The sequence below is a fragment of the Emydura macquarii genome, unplaced genomic scaffold (genome assembly GCF_026122565.2).
Source record: "Emydura macquarii macquarii isolate MOO-44397 ecotype Brisbane River unplaced genomic scaffold, CSIRO-AGI_Emac_v2 contig_3530, whole genome shotgun sequence".
Taxonomy (NCBI): Eukaryota; Metazoa; Chordata; order Testudines; family Chelidae; genus Emydura; species Emydura macquarii.
The window spans coordinates 1,210,666-1,233,552 of NW_027133667.1; the positions used below are offsets into that span (position 1 = coordinate 1,210,666).

General features: G+C 42.5%; 1 protein-coding gene across 1 annotated transcript in view; it reads right to left on the bottom strand.

Moving 5' to 3' along the window:
• Positions 1-636: 636 nt before the first annotated feature.
• Positions 637-22,887, bottom strand: part of STAB2 (stabilin 2) — a 128,585-nt gene continuing 106,334 nt past the window's right edge. Inside the window, exons 54-69 of the mRNA XM_067536088.1 lie at positions 22,094-22,150; positions 20,855-20,978; positions 19,597-19,746; positions 18,010-18,114; positions 15,390-15,497; positions 14,902-15,095; positions 13,733-13,874; positions 13,144-13,277; positions 12,035-12,200; positions 11,686-11,792; positions 11,301-11,420; positions 10,231-10,389; positions 5,982-6,092; positions 4,043-4,171; positions 2,562-2,678; positions 637-1,563 (exon numbers count right to left, since the gene is read on the bottom strand). Of these exons, the coding sequence (XP_067392189.1) occupies positions 1,513-1,563; positions 2,562-2,678; positions 4,043-4,171; positions 5,982-6,092; positions 10,231-10,389; positions 11,301-11,420; positions 11,686-11,792; positions 12,035-12,200; positions 13,144-13,277; positions 13,733-13,874; positions 14,902-15,095; positions 15,390-15,497; positions 18,010-18,114; positions 19,597-19,746; positions 20,855-20,978; positions 22,094-22,150 (1,974 nt within the window). The 3' untranslated portion in view covers positions 637-1,512. The remainder of the gene's footprint in view (positions 1,564-2,561; positions 2,679-4,042; positions 4,172-5,981; positions 6,093-10,230; positions 10,390-11,300; positions 11,421-11,685; positions 11,793-12,034; positions 12,201-13,143; positions 13,278-13,732; positions 13,875-14,901; positions 15,096-15,389; positions 15,498-18,009; positions 18,115-19,596; positions 19,747-20,854; positions 20,979-22,093; positions 22,151-22,887) is intronic.

Here is a 22,887-nt window from a genome sequence, read left to right on the forward strand (position 1 = left end):
TCTCACTTGTTCAGTCATTTCCCATTTCAACATAGAATCCCATGAGTGGCTACCTCAATAAGTGCTGGGTTTCTTTGGGTCTCTACACTGGGTCTCTACACTGCAGTTAAATACCTGTGGCTGGCCCTTGTCAGCCTGAACACAAACACCACAATTTTACAGCCCCGCAGCCCAAGCCTGAGCCAGCTGACACGGGCCAGCTGCAGGTGTTCAATTGCATTGTAGACATACAGTAATACAGGGTAACTTATGTGGTGTGCTTGTATTGCTTAATCTGCTGAAAGATCCTTGGACATTTATATGAAAGCAATCCTGTGCTACACAAAAAATGATTTATTACAGACGAGAGAAAAGAAAATGCCAGTAAATATATATTTGATGTGAAATGTTACCACCACTGCTATCACAAACACAAAAATCTCTCCTTGATGTTTACTGAGTTATGTAGCCTTTCCAGTGATCTGGAGACTTGCTGCAGCATTAAGACTGAATTTCCCCACTCCCTTCCAACTTTTTCATTATTTACTTCAGTATAGTATATGTAGAAATGGCAGCTGCTATTGCTGTTCATTTAAAATTTGCATCTCCTATAACTAAGTTGATACAAATACACAGACAACACAAGGGTTCTTTTTTTTTTACTTTTCTGAAAAAGTGAACGGAGAAGGCAAAGCAGGCAGTAAACCACTGAAAAGTGAATGGGGAAGGCAAAACAGGCAGTAAACAAGTTGGATGTCCATTCTGCACAAAAATAGCTTGAAATAAAAGAATGAAATAAGGTTAAAGTCATACATAACTTGCATTCCTCACTGATTCCTCTACAATGAATATTTCTTAACTATGACAGAAAGAAGTTGTAAACGGCTCAGAGTAGGCAAACCAGACATACTGTGCTTACATTCCCAGTTACTTCACCTTTTAGAAGGAAGAGCGTTGCTAACAAGATCAAACAATTTTAAAAATGAAGGTCATAATACTATTAAAACCACATTTATGGTTTTTGTCCCTTGTCAGCCACTTCTGGATTCAATCCCAAGACAAAGTTAGGTACAAAGACAGAAGGGTAGCAAACACAGAGTATGTGCTCCAAGAAAGGTCGTCAGAGTACATCAGAACTATGTGTTTAAGAGACTGATTTCTTTACAGAAAGACAGGAGTTGTAAATCAATGTGGCTAAGTGGTGTTCTGAAAAAACTATGTCATCTTGGGCTGTTAGCAATTGCTATGTCCTTAAATAGAAATAACCTTTAACTGTCTCATAGGCAGAAGAATACATTTCTACATTAATTTTGTATTTGTTTAAAATGGAAGTTGATATTCCTTACACACAACTGATGTTTCAGCAAATTCCCCATCTCAAACACCTAGGACTGCATTTTAAACACATACTTTTTTAATTATAAAAGGTAATTTTTTTTTCTGGAAGTGCTTAGCCATGGCTTATTCACAGTAAATGTTAATTTTAGACTGTAGAGAAATGTTTTTCACTGTTGATAATTCCCACTTCAGTCTTCAAAACTGATCATGAGGCCCACTCATTACCAGCTGCTGTTCATCAGAATCCTATAAAATATAAATGAAGTATCAGACTCTAGAATATTGTCCAAATTATAACTTCTCCGACAGTGAATTTCTATACCTGTTGTTGTGCCTACAACATGTGTTACAGGAAGTCCAAAACCCAGAACAAACATTAAACTGCATTTCAGATTCTTCTCAGTGAGAGATTCCCCCAAAATGTCATCCATCTTACAGCCAGAAAGGGATTGCATCATGGTATTTCACTCCAGTCACCATGAAAGGAGGCAAAGGAAACTTGAGTCGTCAGTCCTATATGGGCCTCTTTCAGCAAAGCCCTTAAAGCACAGGCTTTAGCTCTGCTGAAGTCAGTGGGATTTTTTAAGCACATGCTTAAGTGCTTTGCTGAATTGAGGCCACAAGGACTAACCCCACTTGCCTTCAGTGTCTTTAACATTTCCCTGCAATTATCTTGTGGGAGGAGGGAGTACATAGTGCCCAAAATATTTGAATTCCCTTGCTATTGCAAACTTTTGTTTGAGTGAAACAGCAAATATGTAAAATGCTGTTAAATGACCATCAAACTGATCCAAGAGCAGCATGCAATTTTTTTATAGGAATATTCACTCTGAAACATCTCTGTTCTCACATAGGGTCACAGTACAGAAAAGGATGAAAAACCACTGCTAAGGTTTCTTCTACACGTTTCCTACCATTGCTACCCCTAAGTTAGCAACTGGGGATGGGGTTGTGGGAGTGTTTGCATAGACAAGTTACTAGCAGCCACCAGCATTTTAACCACAGTGTCTTTTAGAGCTAGATCTGGTGGCTAAAATGCTTCTGAGTGGTCTAGAATCCGATTATTGCTACTGGTGGAGCTGGCCCCAGGGGTAGCAATGATTGAATTTCCCCCTTCTCCCCCTTCCCTCCCCGCCACATTTAGATACCTCCTTCCAACTTTCAGCTAGACACGGTCCCCTTATAAAATTCCATCTCCATGATCTTAAACTACCATAGACTTGAAAATCAAAATGAAAACTTACAGAAAAAGGATCGTAGGTAGGTTCAGGTGGAGGAGGAGTAGAACTTTCATATGAGGGATTTGTGATATTTGAAGGCCGGGGCTTGTCTAGTGCTGTTACATCTATGTCTTCTTTTGCCTGTGTAAAACCATACACCCATTTAAAATCCATCATTCTGCTATCGGCATATCAAGTAAGGCATTCAGCATTTCACTGACTCTGCTGTGCATAACCAACTAGCTCACATTCCTGCAGTGACGAGGCAGTGTGGTCTAATGGCTGGATGCTGTATTTAGACTCAGGAGACCTGAATTCTGGTCCTGGCTGTGCTGTGTGATCTTTGACAAATCACTTCACCGCTGTGCCTCTCTCCCCTCCACCCACATCTTTGATCTTCTCTATTTAGATTGCAAATGTTTTAGCACAGGGAACATCACAGGTGACCTCTGGATGCTACCATAATACAAATCAATATTCCTCTTACATCCTAAATGACAATTCATGTTATATGCAGGGGCTAGAATACATAGGGACTTCTGGCTGTTTCTAGGTGGATTTTCTTTTTGATTGACCCTTTTACATGACCCCACACATTCTTTTTTTTTTAATCATCCATCCTTGTATCTTGTGCTGAACAGCTTTGTTGCTGGATTGCTTCCTGTGAAGGCACTGTGCAAAGCTGACAGGTGTTAGCTGGCTCCATATTAAATATCTCATCTAAGCTTATTTTTTAGAAACTTAGCAAATGTGGACATAGTTAGGGTTAACAGCCTCCTGAAGTTGCGTGTCTAGGTGATCTGGAGAAATAGGACCTTGTGGCAGGCTGCTGTAGAATACAAGCTTAGAGCAATTGTGTGTGTGTGTGTGTGTGTGTGTGTGTGTGTGAGAGAGAGAGAGAGAGAGAGAGAGAGACTGTTGTGTGTATATAACCACACTGCCCTAGGGGGAATTCTTGGAAGGACTGTGCCTCAGGCAAGTACATTTTCACCCTGGTGTGCAGGACAGCGTGCATGCTGCATCCCCACTGAGCACATGGCTCACTCAGGGACTGCTGTTGAGTAGGGGGCCATGGCCCCACCTCCTCTGTGTTTGTCTCTTGCGCTCCCCTGACTGCAGGCACTGTTTCTTGTCCTTGTTGTGAGGTAAACAGGTCGGCGGGTGAGTCTTGGAGGTTCCTTGTGCAGGCTGTTTAGCTTGTGTGGGCGAGGCTGCATCACAACCATTTGAAGAGACTTTGCCTGTCTCCAAATCTAACAGCAGACCCCAGATTCTCAGGAACAGAGACTTTGACCCAGCACATAGAGGCAGCAGTGGGGGTCCGGTGCATGGTGTGAAGCAAACAAGCATATTGACTAACTAGTCTAGTAACAAGCAAAGATGCCTTTGAAGACAGGACCCAAACAGGATGGACATTGTCGCTTGTATCTGTCCCTGAATGGGGATGGGCCTGCGACGGTGCCCAACCCCCTTCTCATTCAGTTTCACACTCAACCACCTCCTACCTGGAAATACCGGAAGCCAATATTTCTCTTCCTGAATCTGAAGTACGAGTACCCAACAAAAGCCACGATGCCAATAACCAGGATGACGGCAAAGAATATTCCTGTGCCAAATCCAGCGTGGAGAGAAGCCTGCTCATGGAGAAAAGAGTTGAGTGGTGGAGCCGGGTGCTGAGCATCGTTCCACAGCGGGAGCCCATCATTTAAAATGATGCGCACTGCAAGGATACCCCGGACAGGGTGGGAGGCAGGTATGCTGCCTCGAGTTTAATTCTTCTTGAACTGCTTTTGTGCGTGAGAGTTCCCAGGCCTAAGACCCACATAAACATGGGTTAGAACAAGCCCTCATTTTAAAACAGAATACCAAGCTGCTCACTCTTTTTAATGATGTGAAGGTGACAGGCCCGCAGGCCCACTGACAGCAATTCCGGGCCCCAGGGCAGCGCAGTCAAGGGCTCCGCTAGAAAGGGATGGCTGAGGTCCAAGTGGGCTTCCGCCAGAAGTTTTTACTTATTTATTATATGCCATCCAGGGTCCCGGGCGGCTGAGGAAGCGGTATCTGCTACTCAGCTTCCTGGTTCCCTTGGGCTTCCCAGGGAGATGACTGATGAACCTGGGAAGCTGACTAGCAGACACCGTCTCCTCAGCCATCCCGGAACCTGCATGGCGCATAATAAATAGCTCTAGAGAGGGCTGGAGAGTCTGAGTGGCGGAGACCTTGGGGCAATGGGTGTGTGTGGAGGAGAGGAGGATGCATATCTATCCTCCCATCCGCCTGGGTCCTTTTCAATCACCCGGCCCCTGGGCAATTGTTTCCCTTGTCCTCCCCCTGCTGGCAGGCCTGCTCATTGCTCAGCTGGTGATCCCTTTCCCCAGTGAAGATTCCTTCTTACGAAAACACATTGTCAGACAATTGTACTGTAGAGGTGAGAACTGTAGAATTTTGCAGTAGAATTTGTGCGGCGGTAAGAGTACGGGGGTGGAACAATACAATCCTGATCTACACACACATTCTGTACTAGTATGACTGTTAGCTTGGGGGTATGAACTATTAACACAATATTTACACTAGTATAACCCCTAATGCAGATGCAGTTCTACCAGTAAAAGGATGGTTTATATTCGTATAAATTATCCCCCTTTCTGTACGGGGACAGGTTATACTGCTATAAATGCTTATAAATGCTTATAGCAGTATAATTGCATTGACACCAGATGGGCTTATTCCACTATAGCTAGACTGGGAAAGTCAAACTGGTACAACTACACCTCGGTTGTAGTTAAAGCAGTACAATGTATGTGTAGACACGCCCTCGGGTGATCTTGCTCAGAATACGACCAAAAGCTACGTTTGCACACAATGAAAGGAGAACATAAGTGTGTACATGAGCTTGCTATCTTGGTAGGATTTGTGGTGGTGATCTGCTCATCAAAGCCGTGTGGGAATTGGAATTTCTATCCTGCAGAAAACGTCACAGTATGTTGTTTGTTTGTTCCAAATCACAATGAAAAATCAGAAATGCAAAATTTTCCCCCAGGACAGAAACTTCCAAAGAACTCTGTTCTGGAAAAATTGAAATTAAATTTTTCAAAAATTTCTTGACATGGCAAACCAGCTTCCCAGATAGCCTCAGGGGAGCCACAGATCTGGGGAGCTGAAGCTTTCATAGGAAGCTTTGGTGGATCTGACAGATTCCCACAGGATAATTTGATTCAGACAAATCAGCATTTTCCATCAGAAAAATTTTGACCAGCTCTACCGGTAACCTTGTCCTTGAGTTTTAAACTCAACTTCTGCTAAAATAAATTCTTAACCTGAAATAAAACGAGGACGCAAATGAAAGGCTACTTTTAAGAAACTATAGGAAGATTTTTATGAAGAAATTATTCACAACCGTCAGCAATGATTTCAAAAGATATAACAACAACTACAAATACTTACAGGTGGTGGAGGAGGCGCTTTTAAAGGCTCTGAAATGATATGGATTACTCCATTGGAAGCAATTATATCCCATTCAAGAATCGATTTTCCATCCACGTATCTGGTCTCATTCTAACCCAGAAAAAGAACAATGGGAACTGAGTTTTGATCTTCCTGGTTTTCAGAGCAAAGTGAAATTTAGGTTTATTTCCCTACGCCTCTCACTGACTAGAATAGGGAGACTTTTCTTGTGCAATTACACATTGGCCTAAAGACAATACCCTGTCTGGTTACTGGACATCAGCCCACTATTGCTCAAACTCTCAGGGATCCTCTGGGCCAGAGCTAACCAACAAGAGGGGGAAGCCAGGCTCTCGTGCCAGGAAATTAAATTTGTCCCTTGGTCTGTATTATGGTTTTAGTGATTAATAGCAAAGTAATTTGTTTGTTTGCACAGAACGAGTGCAGTGCGGAGAGCAACAGGACAACCGTCTCCTCGGGGCCTTGCCACTGTACCTCAACCCTGACCAGGAGCATTGTCACCCCCTGGGCCCATCAGTTTCTGGCTCTCTGCTGAGGCTACCATTCAGTACTACTTGTGCTAGAGGCACTGTGAGGTCGATGCTTGTCAACCAGTCTGAGCCCACCAACTCATTTCATAGAGGCCATGGAACGGGTCTCGGATGGCAGCATTTGGTCACTGCTTCCCCGGGCTCTATTTGAATGGGAGATAAAAGGGAGCAGTAATGGGATATGGACCAGTGGTTCCAACCTTTTTGGCTCGAGGGCCACAGATATAATTTTTACTACCCTGAAGGGCCACCAGTCTCTGCCAGCAGTCCCCCTCCTCTCCTCTGCAGCCTTCTCTGCTGTGCTCCCTTCCACAGCCAGGGGGAAGGGAGTGTTGATCTCCTGTCCCGTCGGCTGCAGAAAGGAGCCTGCACTGGTCTTTTAGCCCTGGGGCAACGCACTTTGCCTGGGTCCTTACGCGGTGGCTCCCTTCTGCAACCAGTGGGAGGGGAGCGGCGGGCCACTTTGAAAGCCACCGAGGGCCACAGGTTGAGAACCACTGCTCCAGACCGTTCTAAATCCAGTTGACAAAACTCACCTTGAACGCTTACTACCTATGCAACAATCCTGCGCCTCTGTTTGCTCCCTTTATCCTGTTCCTATGGCACAGAGAAGCTGGATCTCTCCAGCTGGTGATCCTTCAACGGTTGAGGGATCTTTACCCGATGTAGATCTAGCATATCCAGCTTTCCTACACCAGGGAGTTGTGCCAGGAGAGTTTCTGGGGGGATGGGGATGTGACAGTCACTGGCTGGTGTGGCGGGGCTGCTCTAAATGACACCAGTGGCAAAGTGGTCTCTGCTTGGCTCCAGGGTCAAGAAGCTGCAAATAGCTTCTCATCTCCCCAGAGCTGTGCCCAGTGTATGTGGAGCGCAGCTGGGGGCTGAGGTTTACAGCCATCTGACGTATTTTCTGGTCTCTCTAAAAATGCATGCAGCGCTGAGCCCTGTCTATCTTGCTCTAGAGCAGGGGTGGGGAACCTTTTTTATGTCAAGGGCTGATGTTGGCCCTGGCGGCTAACATTCGGTGGCAAAGAATTCGGCGGCGGCGCGGCCTTTCATGGCGGCGGCGGGGTTCCATGGGGGGCTGGGTCGAAGTAAAAAGGGGACGGGCAGGGTTTTGGCGGTGGGCACTGCCCCCCCCACGGAACGCCAAGAACCCCCCCCCCCCGCCGCCGCTGAATTTCCCCCCGCCGCCAGGTCAGACCAAATGATTTGACACATCTTTTCGGGCCGGACGTTCCCCACCCCTGCTCTAGAATATGTCACAGCTTGTTTGCTGTGCTAACAGTGAGCAAAGAAGCCTTTTCTACCTGGGTCTAAATAGGGACTTGGAATGGTTATCTCATTACAAGAAGTAATTGTCACTGTTCACACATTCTCACCTTCTGATCAATGGCCGTGAATAGGCCTCATCTACCCTAACTGAACTGACTTTGTTAGCACTTGCTCTCCCCATTGTGTGTGTATATATATATATATATATATATATACCTCCTGTCTGTGATTTCCACTTCATGCATCTGACAAAGTGGGTTGCAGCCCACGAAAGCTCATGCCCTCAGAAATTTGTTAGTCTTTAAAGTGCTACAGAACTCTTGTTGTTTTTGCTGTATACAGACTAACACGGCTACCCCTCTGGAACTTTTCCAGCTAGACAGGTATAGGAACAGAATCACCCGGACCGTTGTCTGCACTGCATAAGAGATGGGAGGAGTCACCCAGTAGGATTCGGAGAGAGAGTCTTTCTGGGCAGCATGAACGTTGTTATGAGAAGGATTTAGGGGCTCAGCCACTTTATGTGAAATGTCGGTTTCATGGCTTGATACAGTGTGGACGCAGGTGTTTGCTTGACCTCTCAATAGCTCCCTGTGCAGATGCCCTGTGGTGTGAATGTGTGGATCTGTGCCAGGGTCTCGGGGATTAGATTAAAGCATTTCCAATTTTGCAAACACAAATGTAATGTTGCCACCAAGAGGAAGTGAAGCTGGCAATATAACAGGAAAACTATTGCTGTTACTGCCCAGGTTATAATCTCAATCTTCACTGCTTTTATTAGCCTCTCAGGGCTCATTTTAAAAGCATTGAAAGTGCATTGTGGGTCTGGTCCATCATGCTAGAGAGAGGCAAGTGCTGAGCTGAATGGTGGGTGCGCACTTGTAAGTCAGCTGTCTTATTTCCCTTCCACTCTGACATGCCTTTGGGCAGTGCTGTCACCAGGAACATCGAAAATGTCTGGAGAAGGAGGGAGATTGTTTAACTCAGCCAGTTAGATTGACATGCAGTCTGCCACTGGCTTTTAACTGTACAATCAAGTGACCTGCATTACAGGGATAGACACCTTTGTAGGGATACAGCTATGCATGCTGGGGTATACTTGTTGACAGGAGCGCACTTTAGTGTTAGGAGAACGCTCATTCATGTGTATGCCAAGAAGCCTCAAGCGCTTCTTACACAAATGAAGGAGACTAGAAAATACATTGGTTTTCTCTTGGTGGATTTTAAGCAGAGAGGTAGAGGGTTGTGTATTACAATCACATGGAGACCAAAACCTACTGGACACTGGAAGGGCTGGAACAACACCCCTCCCCATCCCCACGGAGCAAGATTCAAGGAGGGAGAACCAGAGATCTATGGAGGGGGTTATTTTCTAACTCAAGTGTCAGACGAGGGGAAAAATGGCAGTGAAAAAGTTATTTTAGTGAGTGATATAACTTAGCACTGTGCTGAGACAATGGTTCTGCTGTTATGGTATATTCTAACTGTATAGTAGAGTGTAATGGAGGGTGGAGTTTTATTTCTAAATTCCTCATCGGATAAGTTGTAATTGTCACCTCTGAATGTTTTTCTGCAGATCCCTCATCTCCAGAAAAACATTTGATCTTCTTTCCAGCTTTTCTCCACTCTCATTTATTCCCTCGTGTCACCGTCTTCAGAAGCCCAGGCTTCTGTTCTAACCAGGAAAACTAGACCCATGTTCTTTGGAAGCTTGTCTGCAACATTCCTTGCCCTAAAGAGCTTGTCATCAAAACAAGACTCTCTCTTGCTCTACCTGCGTAACGGAGTCTAGCACACAGACAGTCGCCACGGAGAGGCTGCTGTCACACAAAGTGCTTGAGCAGGGCAGAAAGTGAACATTTTCAACATAAATGAAGACTTGTGTGTGCTTTTTTCAAAATGTAAGCCATTTTTCTGTTTGATATTTTTTGGAGGGGGGGAGGAGTCCACAGGTTTTTGAGGAAACAGCAGAAAATATTTTTTTTAAAAAATTAGTTTTCCGTGAAAATGTTCATTCTCAAAGGCCAGTTTGTTTTTAATGAAAAATTTCAATCCGTTATGCAGCTAGGAAGGTTCCTTAGTAGTAAACCAAATGCCACTCCCTTCTCCCGCTGAGCACCAGCTCTTCTAGCACACTCAGGTTCAAGTTGGGCCCAAACTTGCACTGCACTGTTACACACTTCTGGCCTTTTGGTCCAAGCTCCATCTTCCCCTGCCTCACATTTCAAGCTTTCTGTAACTCGACAGCACCCGGTCACGAAATGCTGGATAACTCGCACTAGAAATCACTGCAGACTTCTGGCTTGCGGCTTCTCCCTGAGGCAGTGCTACCCCTGATTGTGCAATGCGTGCTAATAAACAAGGCGAAACACAAGATGGGGGATAGGAGCGGGGGACAGCAGACTTATTTTTAACACAGATACCTTCTTAGGTGTTGCGATTTGGTAATCCTGGCCTGTGCTGTATGTAATTAGGAGTCTTTCCCCTAGCCTTGTTTGAAGCGTAGTCCCATTGGTCAGGTCTTTATAAAACAGCATGCTGGCATTGGACACATGATACTCAATGTCTCGTCCGGAAAGTGTCTAAAGAAGAGGGAAAATACAGGCACCTTTACTAATCTAACTCACCCAGCTGTGTTTACCACTAGATTAAATGTCCAGGATGGATTTTGAAATTCTCCACTTCTGCTACCTGACACAGTGGTCATTAGGAGGAGGGGCTCTGGCTTTTGATCCTGGAGTATTACACAAAGCAAAACGTTAGCTGGACAAAAGGCGTCCCCTTGCTGATTTTTCTGCACCATCACATGCAGAGAGGAACCTTGAAGAATCAAACAACGGTACAAGCCCACGTCTTTTAAAAATGTGCTTGTGAGAAACCTTTAAGAAATGTACAAGTTTCAGACTACCTAACACACCACTGAGGGATAAAGCAGGCTTTAGGATGAACTCCTGATTCCACTGTGGGATAACCCAGGCCTTAAGATGAACTCCTGACCTCACTGAAGAACTCAAGGGCCAGGATTCCACCCATAAAGTTTAAAACAACAATGGTTTGGAAACGGATGAAGGACATAAGGTAGAAGAATAGTCTCTTCTGAATGGATTTGTAACAAATTCCCGATACCAAAATCACACACAACTTTCTTTTTAACAGCTATTCTTACAGATGCAGTTGCAGAGCTGAACTTGCCTCAAAAGGCCTTTTCATATGCGGTAACAAAACCCACTGTCTGAAAAATTCTTAAAAGTGGCTTCACAATATGTAACCTTGCATTCATGATGGCCTGAGAGGAAAATAGGAAAGAGACAAGTCTGCCTATCTGATTAGCGACCTAGTAAAACCATCCAGCTTACGACTGCATTCGCTTCACGCTCACGGAGATTTAATCTTTCAAATTAAATTTAAACAGTTACTAGGGGTCTTCGGCCTGCCTGCTTAGAATGATGTAATATTGATACCATGAAAGAAAAAAGGATAAATAGACGCTCACCTCATTTTCTCTTAGTCCATTATTGTTTGGGGCAAAGAGAGTGGCCTGGGTTGACAAGTTTATGAGGTATTTTAGGAACCGTTTGCCTTTCGTGGAGCTGTTAGAGTAAACCAGGACTTCCTAGGAAGGAACAAAAAGAAATCATGATTTAAATTGCTCCACCCTGCTTTCACGCTGCATTTTTGTAACATTCATATTTACTTTCTCATACAGCAAGAAAAGAGTGAGATTACTCACCCATGTATACTATTCATTCTGAGTGGATTGGGCTAATAAAATGAACATTTACATGTAAACAAATATATTTGGGGGTATTTGCTATGCTATAAAACTTGGTTTAGCTTGTTTGTATTTCAAAACAATGAACTACTTCTTTAGTCCATACCGACACGAAGTTTGTAAACATGGGGAAAGACATCAGGACCTGTAGCAGGTTCCCGCTACATGTGAAGCCATTACCCACATAGCCAGTCTTACAGGTGCAGTTCGTATCTGTAAAATACAAACACAAGCCTTTTAGACATCAAGCCAAAACCGAATGGTCTATTCTAGGAGACTTTGCTGCTGCTCTGTGGAAGAAAAAAAAATTGCCAGTTCAAAGAAATTTTATGTAGCTTAGAAAGAGAACTTCTTGCTAATACTATGGGCTGGGGTCTTAAACTTAGTAACAGTGCTGAAACTAATTATGATGCTGTCTTTTGACCAAATCACCTTAGATATAGGCACTCTGTTACCTTTGACTCTGTAGCAGAAGACATCCCAGGTTTCACTCAGGTTGACCCTAGGCCCATAGTCAACTATTCCAACAAAGCCTGATCCACAGTTTGGGGAAGAGAAGGCAGTTGGATAACCAACTCTTTCATTGTCTAACCAGCCAGCAGCGCAGAAGTGGTATCTTGCCTATAACCAACACATTAATAATATTGTAAAGCACAGAGGAAACAGAACTGTAAATAAACAAATGCACCTTTCCTGTTGTGTGTTTCTGAACTTGGAATTTGAAAAGAAAGAAATCCTTATTTTGATTTCCAGTGTAGGTTTTCAGCTTCCAGACATAAGACTAAATCCTGTCTTCACAAGTGAACATGCAATTCCTATTTGAAGTCAATGAATATTCTGTGCCTGTACTCAATAGAAGAATTTGGTTCATAGATAGATTTGGAAGGATTAGATTTTTATTGATAAATGTCAGTTAACGTCTATTTCACACACAAACTAATGAAAACATATTTCCACTGATAATTGAAATTTACAGACAGGCAAAGTTAAAAAAAAAAAAAAAAAGGCTGCTTGAGAACTTAGAATAAAAATTCAGTGATTTGGTCTTTTGAATTAGGCTTGTTACAAATGGACTAGTGATAAATAACTAGTAAAACCAGGTATGATTTGTTGATTTAAGGATATTTACTTTGTATATTTTGACATGTGATGTTGGCAATTTATATTTTAATGGTTATAAAAGCTTTAACTTTTTGAATCTCAACATCTACTATCATTAAATAATTGTCTGTCAACCTCCCATAATTTCTTAGAAGGGTGAAAATTTATATAGCTAAAAAATGCTTAAAATCCATAATTTTGCAAAACTGAAAATTTTAATCAAAAATCTAAAAATGTTTAAAAATAAACATTGATCTTATCTGTTGAAATTAAAAAATAATCAAATTCTACCAAGCCTACTCATAAAGCTAAGAAGTTGCCCTCCTTAGGCTATACGTGTATATATCCTGTAGCACTCAACTTTCAAATAGCTGAGTCTCACAGTTCTATTTCACCCTTGTGCAGCCATTAAATACAGTACACAAATGGAATCCATTGCCACTGAAATTCAGCACTACGTCACCTTCTGAGCATATGACAGCTGATTATATGTAGCTATTGTTGCCCCTTCGCCGGCGCAGGCCTCCTTTGCTTTTTCATAAGTCAGTTTGTACTGCCCTTGGGGAGAACGTAAATGGAAAACTCCAACCGTAGCATCTGTAAGTAAACAATAAATAACTTAACCTTAGGGCTGTACACAGTTTCACTATCTGGGCACAAAATGCACTGTTCTGTAATAGTTTGAACAATCCTTGAGGAATTTCCATGAAATGGGGACAGTATGTAACAAGCCACTTGTGGGGTAATATTTCCATTTGGAATCATTTTCATCTCATGCTTTCTAAGGTCCCAATTCACAAAATATTAAAGCACATTCTTAAACTTCAGACAGGTGCATAAGTCCCATTACTTCAACAGGCCATAAGCATGTGCTTATGTGACTTGCTGAATAGGGATGGACTGCTCAATTAGGGCCTGTACTGCTGCATAGTAGGCATCTGTGCAGAACCCCATTGACATGGACATGGGGGCCACCTGGATGGATCCAACTGAAGGATCCTAGCCTTAGGTCTTCATACCATGCTACTTCTGAGTCTGTCTGGCGTACTGACCCTGGAAGTGGAGGTCGGCACAGTTGGCATCGGCATGGCACTGCCCGTTGTCTTGCAAACAACGGTCAACTGGAAGCTGCATCACTGTGCAGTCTAACCCGTCACCAACATAGTTACTTTTACATTCACATTTGCGTTTATCCTGGTAAGAAAGAATAAAAAAGACTAAACAGTCCAAATGGAAAGTTTTACAAACATAGAAATGACAACAGAAAATGGCATTTTCCGAATGGATGGAAGTATCCCAGTTGCTGAGTCCAGGAACAGCACAATGTGCATTTGCTAAAACGCCACTGGCTAAAGCCATGACTCAATAAACCACTTATGCACAGACTAGAACTCATCCTTATCAGAGGCGTGTAGGGGGGCATGTGGGATCACGTGTCGTCCCCCCCCCCCCCCCGATTTGCTGCTTGGCTTGTACTGAATAGGCTCACATGGACTGGGCATGCTCAGTAACACTGCCAAAGCTGTCTGCCCTCACTCTGCCCCTCCCACTATTGGCAGGCATGGGTCATCTCTGATTCTTATTAAGCAAAACACTTAAGTGCATGCTTAAGTGCTTTGCTGAATCAAGGCCAAAGCATCTATACCGACACCACTAAGAATATGCTTTGAAGAATTATAATAATATATACACATTGTAGCCACTTAAAATAATATTAAATAAATACATATGGAACCCTGAAAAGAATTTAACAAGCCACTGATTGAAACAGGCTGAGAAGTGAGACTTAGCTGCAGGAATATTTACATGTCTCCTCTAAGCTTCTCATACATCTCAGCCTGCGAAGGCCCAAACGTTGGGTGGGGTAAGACATACCCATCAGACGGGTTCTCAAAAATATGCATGAAGAATACATGAACGTGCTGAGGGAGCCATTAAATAACTCCTCGGTAACCTCAGTTTCATGACTCTGTATTTCTAACGTAAACTGTTTCCACTGGTAAGCTGAGTGGATGCCAAAGTTATGTGGAAAGCAGGCTGGGACTAATGAATGATGTGTCTCAAAGTCAGGGACGTTTGAGAGATGTGGTCTGATATTCAGCTCCCACTGAAGCCACTGGGAAAACTCCTGTTGACTCCATTAGGAGCTGGATTGGGTGTCTAGTGAGGATTTCCAAGATAAAAACAAAAAAAACCCAACACCTCCCCCCAGACAACTTACAGGTCCTGTCATTGTACAAATGGCATGTTCGTGGCAACCACCATTGAGCCCATCAGCACAAGGATTTATGGGAAGGCAGGTGCGGCCATCTCCTGTGTATCCTTTCTGGCAACTGCAAAGGACTTTCACACCACTCTGTGTACACTTTGAATTCTGGTGACACCCACCATTGTTTTGTTTACAGAGATTCACAGCTACAAAGCAAGAAGAAAATAGGTAAATTTGGAGTATTTTTAAAGAGTGTGTTTCCTTCACTAGAAAATGCTGCCTCTTTAATTCTTTAAAAACAGCTGGAACATTGTTGTGGCTGACTAGACTGTAAGCTTCTTCGGCTACTCTTTATTTGTATAGAGTCCTGCACAAAAGGGACACCAGTCCTCATCAAGGGCTTGGGCTCATCCACACACCCCTTAGGGGTTGGACTAGATGACCTCCTGAGGTCCCTTCCAACCCTAATCTTCTATGATTCTATGACTCTATGAATTCACCTGTACATGTGATTCCATCTCCTTCATAAAACGGCTTACACTGACACATGTTGCTTTCTTTGCAGACGGCATTCCTAGAACAATTAGGTGAACACACAGGCGGCAGAGCTGTGAAGAATGTAAAATATCTAATGAAAATGACTTTTTATACTTTAAATATGTGCTCTCATCTAGAGAGTAAAGGAAACTTGTATACAGTACATGTTAACTTCAAAATCTGTGAGACAATCCATATTACCACAGAATATAATACCTAGCTCACAAATAGCACTTTTCATCATAGATCTCAGATCACTTTACATTGGAGGTAAGTATTGTTATTCCCATTTTACAGATAGGCAAACAAGGATGAGGTGATTTTTACCCAGATCACACAGCAGAACAGTTCAGGAATAGAATGCAAATCCTCATTCAAAGCTCTATGTACTGGGCCATACTTTGATAATAATCGGTTGCAAGTGAAATGATTTTCACCACTCTGAAGTACACTTACAGTAATAGCTTGATATTATAAAAGGGGATGTTATTTGAATTAGATATTAAGTACAATTCTCGAAACATTCATTTAACTGTATTGTAGTTTGCAGGCATATAGTGCTTACATTTTCAAAGCGCTTTATAAACAATAACTAATTAATTCTCCTAACATCCTTGAGAGCTAGAGCTGGATGAAGTTTTTTGACTGAAACTTTTTTTTAGCAAAAAATGCAGTTTCTGTGACACTACACATTTTTGTGAATTTCTATTGACTTGATCAAATAGTTTCAGTTAAAAAAAAAAGTCTACAAAAAGAAAAAAAAAACTAAAACATTTACTTCAATTTTTTTATTTGAAATGATTTTTTTGTTTCAAAATGTCCTTTAATTTTATTAAATGAAATTAAATTGTTTAAAAAAACCTCTTTTTTCGATTTGCTTAAAACTTCAGTTTTGGTTCAATCCACAATGATTTTTTTCCTCAGGTGTTCAGAATTGCCAGTGAATCAAAACATTCATTATTTACCCATCTCTGCTGGGTGGTAGGTCAGTAAATATTATTCCTGTTTTACAGACAAGGTCAAAGACGCAGAGTGGGTAAGCAACTCGTTGAAGTCCATTATGAGAGCTGAAGTTAGAACTCTCTGGTCTCAATTCTCAGTCCTGCGGTTGACATACTAGATCATGCTGCCTGCTCACATAGACACTAGAATAATTGGCTAAAAGCAGTCATGGAATCAACCGGAGCTCCAGTTGAGTCTGACACAGACTCTGAGTCTGACACAAACACCATTGCTGCTACACAGCAGGGAGATGAACTAGATTAGTCTCGGCCACTGGCAAATCAGGCTTTTTTTGTCTGGCTAACATTAATGAAAAGCTTCTGTGCTGAGTCCCAGTGCACTGCTGTTGCCTGCCTCTCATTCAGTTGTCTTAGTTTCCAAACACAATAGGTTTGTATACACTGCAATGTAAACCATGGGTTTGCAGAACTTTAGTTAGCAGACCCTGGGTTTGTTAACCTAGGGCTTGAGCATCTACACTCTTTTGTAAACCCAGGTTAGGAATTATTGGACCCTGGGTCCCAACTTGGGGCTCCAGCGTCTACACTGCATTATGTGGGTCTGAGTCCCATATCCCAGACTCCCTAGCAACCTCCAAAAATATGGCTGCTCTAGCCCTTTTTTCATGGTGCAGTGTGGGAAAACTTGACTTCCAGAGGACACAGAAAGTTGGCCCATGGGATTGTGGGATATTTTTGGCAGACTCCTAACGCACTAGTTCAGTGGAGCTGTGTCTACACTGCAAAGCAATAGGGCTTGACTCAGGCTCAGATCCTTGACTTCCATGTGGCCCTAGGACTCTGGGTCTAAGCCCTGGGTTAGCATGATTTGTGTATTGACGGAAGGGGGGTTAGCCTTGAGCCTGTGTTTGAACCGCAGGATTACATTGCAGTGTAGACATATACAGTGAAGCTCCTAGGCATATACTCAGTGTAGCTAGCCCTCTTCTGCTGCTTGCACCACCATGGCTACATGCTATTTTAGCTCATTAGCTCAATCAGAGCTAGCTGGGGTATGTCTGAGTTGAGTTGTCAATTACACCCGCAGCTTGAAGAGTAGATATATTCTCATAGCCTTAGTCTGGTAAACTGAGAACAACTGACCAAAAAAGTTGGGACCCACTGACTCAGTACCACCATTTGTACAGATTTTGTCCAACTGCGATCTCCCAAGTTAATATTGATTGCAATGAATCAATGCTCCCACCAAGCACTTAATGTTTTCTGGGTTCCCAGCAGATGCATCCATTGGGATGTCTAATTGGGAAGTCTAGTACACCTTTGATACATTTTGCAATCAGTTCTCAAGCAGGTTTACAAAGCTCCAACTTTAGAGGAACCGCAGATATTTTGGGGGCATTATGCTGATCATGGCACAGTGCTAGCACAATGTAATTTTCTTTATAGGTTTCAATCCTCATACCAAAAGTATTTCAACATTTATCCTGCACAAAGCAGGGTTCCTGGTGTTATTAACCCCATCTAGCTACTTTCCCTGCATGAAAACAACCGATTTGATTAAACTTGCTGTGAGCGCTGTAACCTATTGTTTTGCAACAGATTCCAGTGAGAAGATAGAGACCTAGTTTGGTTTCACAGAATTGACCAGTCCATCCAGTTTCACAGAAACACTGTCCTGATCCGGAGGGTCCTTCATCACATTGTCCATGGGCCTTGCAGTCACAGGCTGTAAAAGGAAAATGGATTGATCATGGACAGAATAGTAATTAGGAAAGGAAAATTCTTCCCAAGAGAAATGTCACTTAGATCATTGGCTATATATAGCATTAGCTAACAAGAAGGCAGCTGAACTAACTGGTGTTAGCTTAATACCGACCTGAAAATGAATATAGATCCAGATTTGTAAAGGGGTGAACAAAATGACACTGGCCCATGGCAGGAAGGGGATAATGGTCTGTCTTGGAGACATAGGTGGAAGGCAGGCTTAGCATGCAATAGCTGCCAGCTATATCAAACCTGGAGGGCAGGCTGTCTAGCCAGAGGGAATAAAAAGAGAGTTGACAAACTTGACAGTTGAGTTGTTCTATCAAAGAGATCTTCGGTAGAGAGGATTTAAAGGGTGGGGGCTGAGCAGCCTGATCTAGGAACCCTAAGAGCAGTCACACCTGGGAAGCCGGCTCAGACCAGCCTTCAAGGTGTTTGATTGTTCATTTGATTGTTAACAAGGTCAAAGCTGGGGTTTGCCCCTAACCAGAGTAAGCAGACTTTGTTTTCAAGCAGGTGTAACAGTTTCCTGCTCACATATAGTCTCACCCTCAAAAACATCTGAGATATTTTTCATGACTGACTAAAAGTATCTGACTAGGAATGTTTTTCTTTTTATAGTAGGGTGATGTTCCTCTATTCCCTTACCCTCTTGCCCTGGACCTTTAAGCACAAAGTATTTCTTGTGCAGTAGATCTGTGTTGGATTGAAAACAGTAATTTAAGGTGAGAGAGTTAATATCTCATCTCTTGTGCTATCTTTAGTTGCTCAACTTAAACCTTTATACAGAGAATATATATTTTTTTTGATCTAGGGTGAAATTTATCACTCTGAGGATGCTCAAGGCCAGTACATCTGGAAAATCCAATTGAAAAACCACAACTGAGGGATTATGTAGAAACGTCCATGGAGCACAGGCCACCTGCTGGCCATCTCTACAAATTAATTTCACCTCATGTGTTCTCTCTTTTTCATATGGTAAGTATAAAGTGTTCCCTTTAATAGCCATGAGACATCCTTTTGATGTCCTGTATTTTATCAGTGTTTCCATACTACTGTCTTGTCTGTCACTGGGGTTGGGAGAAGGCTATATTTTGGTTAAAAAGGACTGTAGATCGAGCAAGAAATGAAGCCTCAACCTGCTTCATGTTACTGCAGAATGGAACTGTATAACTGATAGGAGGAGTGGGTGAAATTCACCCCAGTGCAAGGGACCCACAAAAGCCTAGGTACCACTGAAGTCCCATGTAAGCCCTACATTGAAGCCTTGTGCTGGAGCTCTGCATTGGAGTGAGCTTCAGCCAGTCTTTGGACTGCGGCATGTCAGTTGTGAAGTGGAAAAAGCAAAGAAAAGGCATTAAAATATTTTTCTGCCTCACAAATAAATATAGAAAAATGGGGCATTTTAATCAAATGTTAATTCAGAACCAAGGCCGAAACATACGTTTGCAATCAGAGCCATATCTTCCCGGCAAACACAGCTCACACGAAGTCCCATTGAAGCCACTGTTGCATCTACACTCTCCTGTTCCTGAGTATCCATCGTTACATAAGCCACGATTATTACATGGGGTCTCTGGCCCTCCTGGGCAGGCTAGAAAGGATAAAATGCAGTGAGTCAGTTGTCTTCAGCTCAGCCTCGTGTTTCCAAGCTACTTTGTTTTCTAAGAAAACTGGTTTTAGAAAACCTTTGAGCACAAAAATGTTAGCTCATAAAAGTGTTCCTAAATCCCTTAGGTGCTTTTGAAAATCCCCCCCACACTCAGTGGACCATCGTGGACTCATAAAACCTCATTTACTTGAAGGCTGTAACTTGGAGCCCACTCATTAAGACTCATAGGCCCCGAAACTGCAATTTCAGCCATGTGGATGAACCCCTGTGTCCATGCCAACAATTGCTTGGATTAAAACACAGGATGTTCGGCAAGCATGTTGGTACAGTTGAGTGAAGGTTGGGAAGTTAGTTAGATGATACAGTACCAGCCTTGCTAGCAATTCCACACTTTTGGTTTTCCAAAAGTCAATACTTATTTAAACTAACAGGGCTCCACCGCCCCATTAGTGCTTAATGCTCTTTGAACTCATCTCAGAGGCATCTATGCGTGTGCACTAACTGTGAATTCTAGCACTCATGTTTAATGCATTTTGATGTCATTCCCCAGAAGTTGGCATATGATGTGGATCTCTCATCTTTTGTGTTTGTTTAAAAGGACTTTCAAATGTAAATGTCTCCATGTAATGTCATAACAGAGCAACATTTACTCTTTATAACATTAATTTTATTCTTTATTAACATGCAGTTTACAAATCACTAACATAAAAAGAATCTTTTTGAGCATATTTAAGTTATAATTTGGAGTGGAAAAGTAATAATAATATTACTTATGGATACATGAACTCTCACTACAGTATTAAAACAGGGTATTACCCTGCTTTACTCTTTGAAACAGACAGAAAGAGGTTATCTCTGGTCACAGGGCAAATCTCTGCCAGAGTTGAGATTAGATCTCAGCAGTTCCTGTTTCTGATCATATTCAGTACACGAGACCATGAAACCTGTCATGATCAGTGCCTGGTCATGATTGCAGGACTTTATTCAATATTCCTTTAAAACAATTAAATATAAGGAATTACCTCATCACCTTGTGGTGTCTGGCAGCTATTCCCAGAGAGACCTGAAAGGGTAATCAGGGAAATCCTACCTTGGCAGTCTCGTCCATAGTAACCTTGACAGCACTTTGCAATCCAGACAACCATAGAACAATCCTGGCGACAGCCATCTATGCTCCGGCTGTAGAGTTGGTACGTACACTTCTGCGTTCCTCCCTAAACATTGCACATTCCGGCATGGGGATAAAAACACAGGTAATTAAATGTTTAACTCCCTGTATTTTTTTAATGTAGAGCTGGTCAGATTGACAGCCCTGGAGATTCAAATGATCTACCTACAGAAAAAGCACAGCAGTGGTACAAGCTTCCCCCAAGCTGATATGATGAGGCTAACGCTGAGGAAAGAGATTAATTCAGTTTTCCTCCCATTTAATCTATGGTCTTTCTGCTGAGACAGCCAAAGGTAGCAAAAATGGGGGGGAACACATTAGAAGAAAACTGACACCATCTCACTCATTTCACATGAGGCATCAGATGGTGGTAACTTTGGGTCACTACTGACTTAGACTAGATTTGAACCAGTCACCTAGAAGAGAAGGGCCCTGTGGGCCAGATCCTCACCAGGTGTACTTTGGTCCAGTTCCAATGAAACCAATTGAGTTAGGTCAATTTAACACCAGCCAAGGATCTGGCATGTAATGTTTAGAGTAGGATAAATATTTAAGCCAGTTTCCTGGAGTTCTCATTGAAGGTTAGGTAGACGGAAGCAGAGAAACTTGAGAACAAAGAGTATGCCAGTCTAAACTCTTTCTTTTTAATTACTAAAATGTCTGTAGATGAATTTAGTGCTGGCAAAAGTTTAGGGTTCCTGCAGTAACTGAAGCCAGACAGAATGCTGCCAATGCATTTGACCCTGCCAATCCCTCCTAGCTCCACGCTCCTCACTAAAACACAGCCTGCCACATGAGTAGAAGCATCAAGTGGTTTTTTGTTGTGCAGAATGTGCTAGGGTGAGACCACCAAACTCTCCATCACATCTGATCTAATAGGATTTGATCATAATTTTTAATGGGGAAAGGCTGATGTGACAGGGCCTAATCCAAAACCCATTGAAGCCAATGGAAGCCCCCACTTTGCCTTCCATGGGTTTTGCATTAGATCTGTAACCCACTACAACTTCAGTAGGACCGAGGTTTTGTTGTTTCATTTCACCAAGTGATTTCATTGTTCACAGCTCCATTGTTCTTTGAAAGTGTGTTATTTTTAGTTTATTATTGTGCAGGGTTCAGTAGCCAGCCAATTAGACTGCTCTAAAAAGACACTATTATTACCTTTGGTTTGGTTCCTGTAGGGCATTTAGGATTATTGTAACAGCCAACGCAATCCCCCTGTTGTAGAAAGGGAAAAAAACAGGTTTAAAAATAAGCACAAAAAGCTGTTTGAAAGTACCAGAAAAGTGTCTACTTGTATATAGGCAGTAAAATTAACGAGCAGAGAAAAATACCTTTTAAAATATCCAATTTTATTACTCCCAATATAGATTATAGGAACTTTCAAAAAAGAGATAATAAAGGGGAAATAGTAAAGGAAAACAACAACAAAACAGGTATATTAAGTCAATTTAATGAAATGAAAGAGAAATGAAATTTCCCAGTAGAATAGTTCTGGAAGTGCAAATTTGCTATTCAACTAAATAGGTAAGGGGGGAGATGTATTTATCTGTTTGTACGTAGGTCTACACTGGCAAAAGTGATGGTGGAATTTGGGGTGTCTCTGATTTGGGTGTCCAATCTGAGATACTTTAAGAGGCCTGATTTCAGGAAGCGCTGAGCACCCGCCCTCTGAAAAGCAGGCCCCTTTAAGATGACCCAAGTTGAGGACCCGAAACCACTAGTGGCTTTTTGGCCATAATTGTATTTCTCTCTCTCTCTCTAGATACTGTTATGGCTCTCCTCAGCATAGTGAATGGGTACCTTGAGCATACGTGAGTATCTAGATATAGAAAATTATACAAATAGCACAAGCATCCCAGACATGCCAGTCAGGATAAAAATAAGCACTACCGATCCTCCTGCTTACAGGGATCACCATCTAAGGTCAGGGAAAAAAATTCCCTCCATGGTGT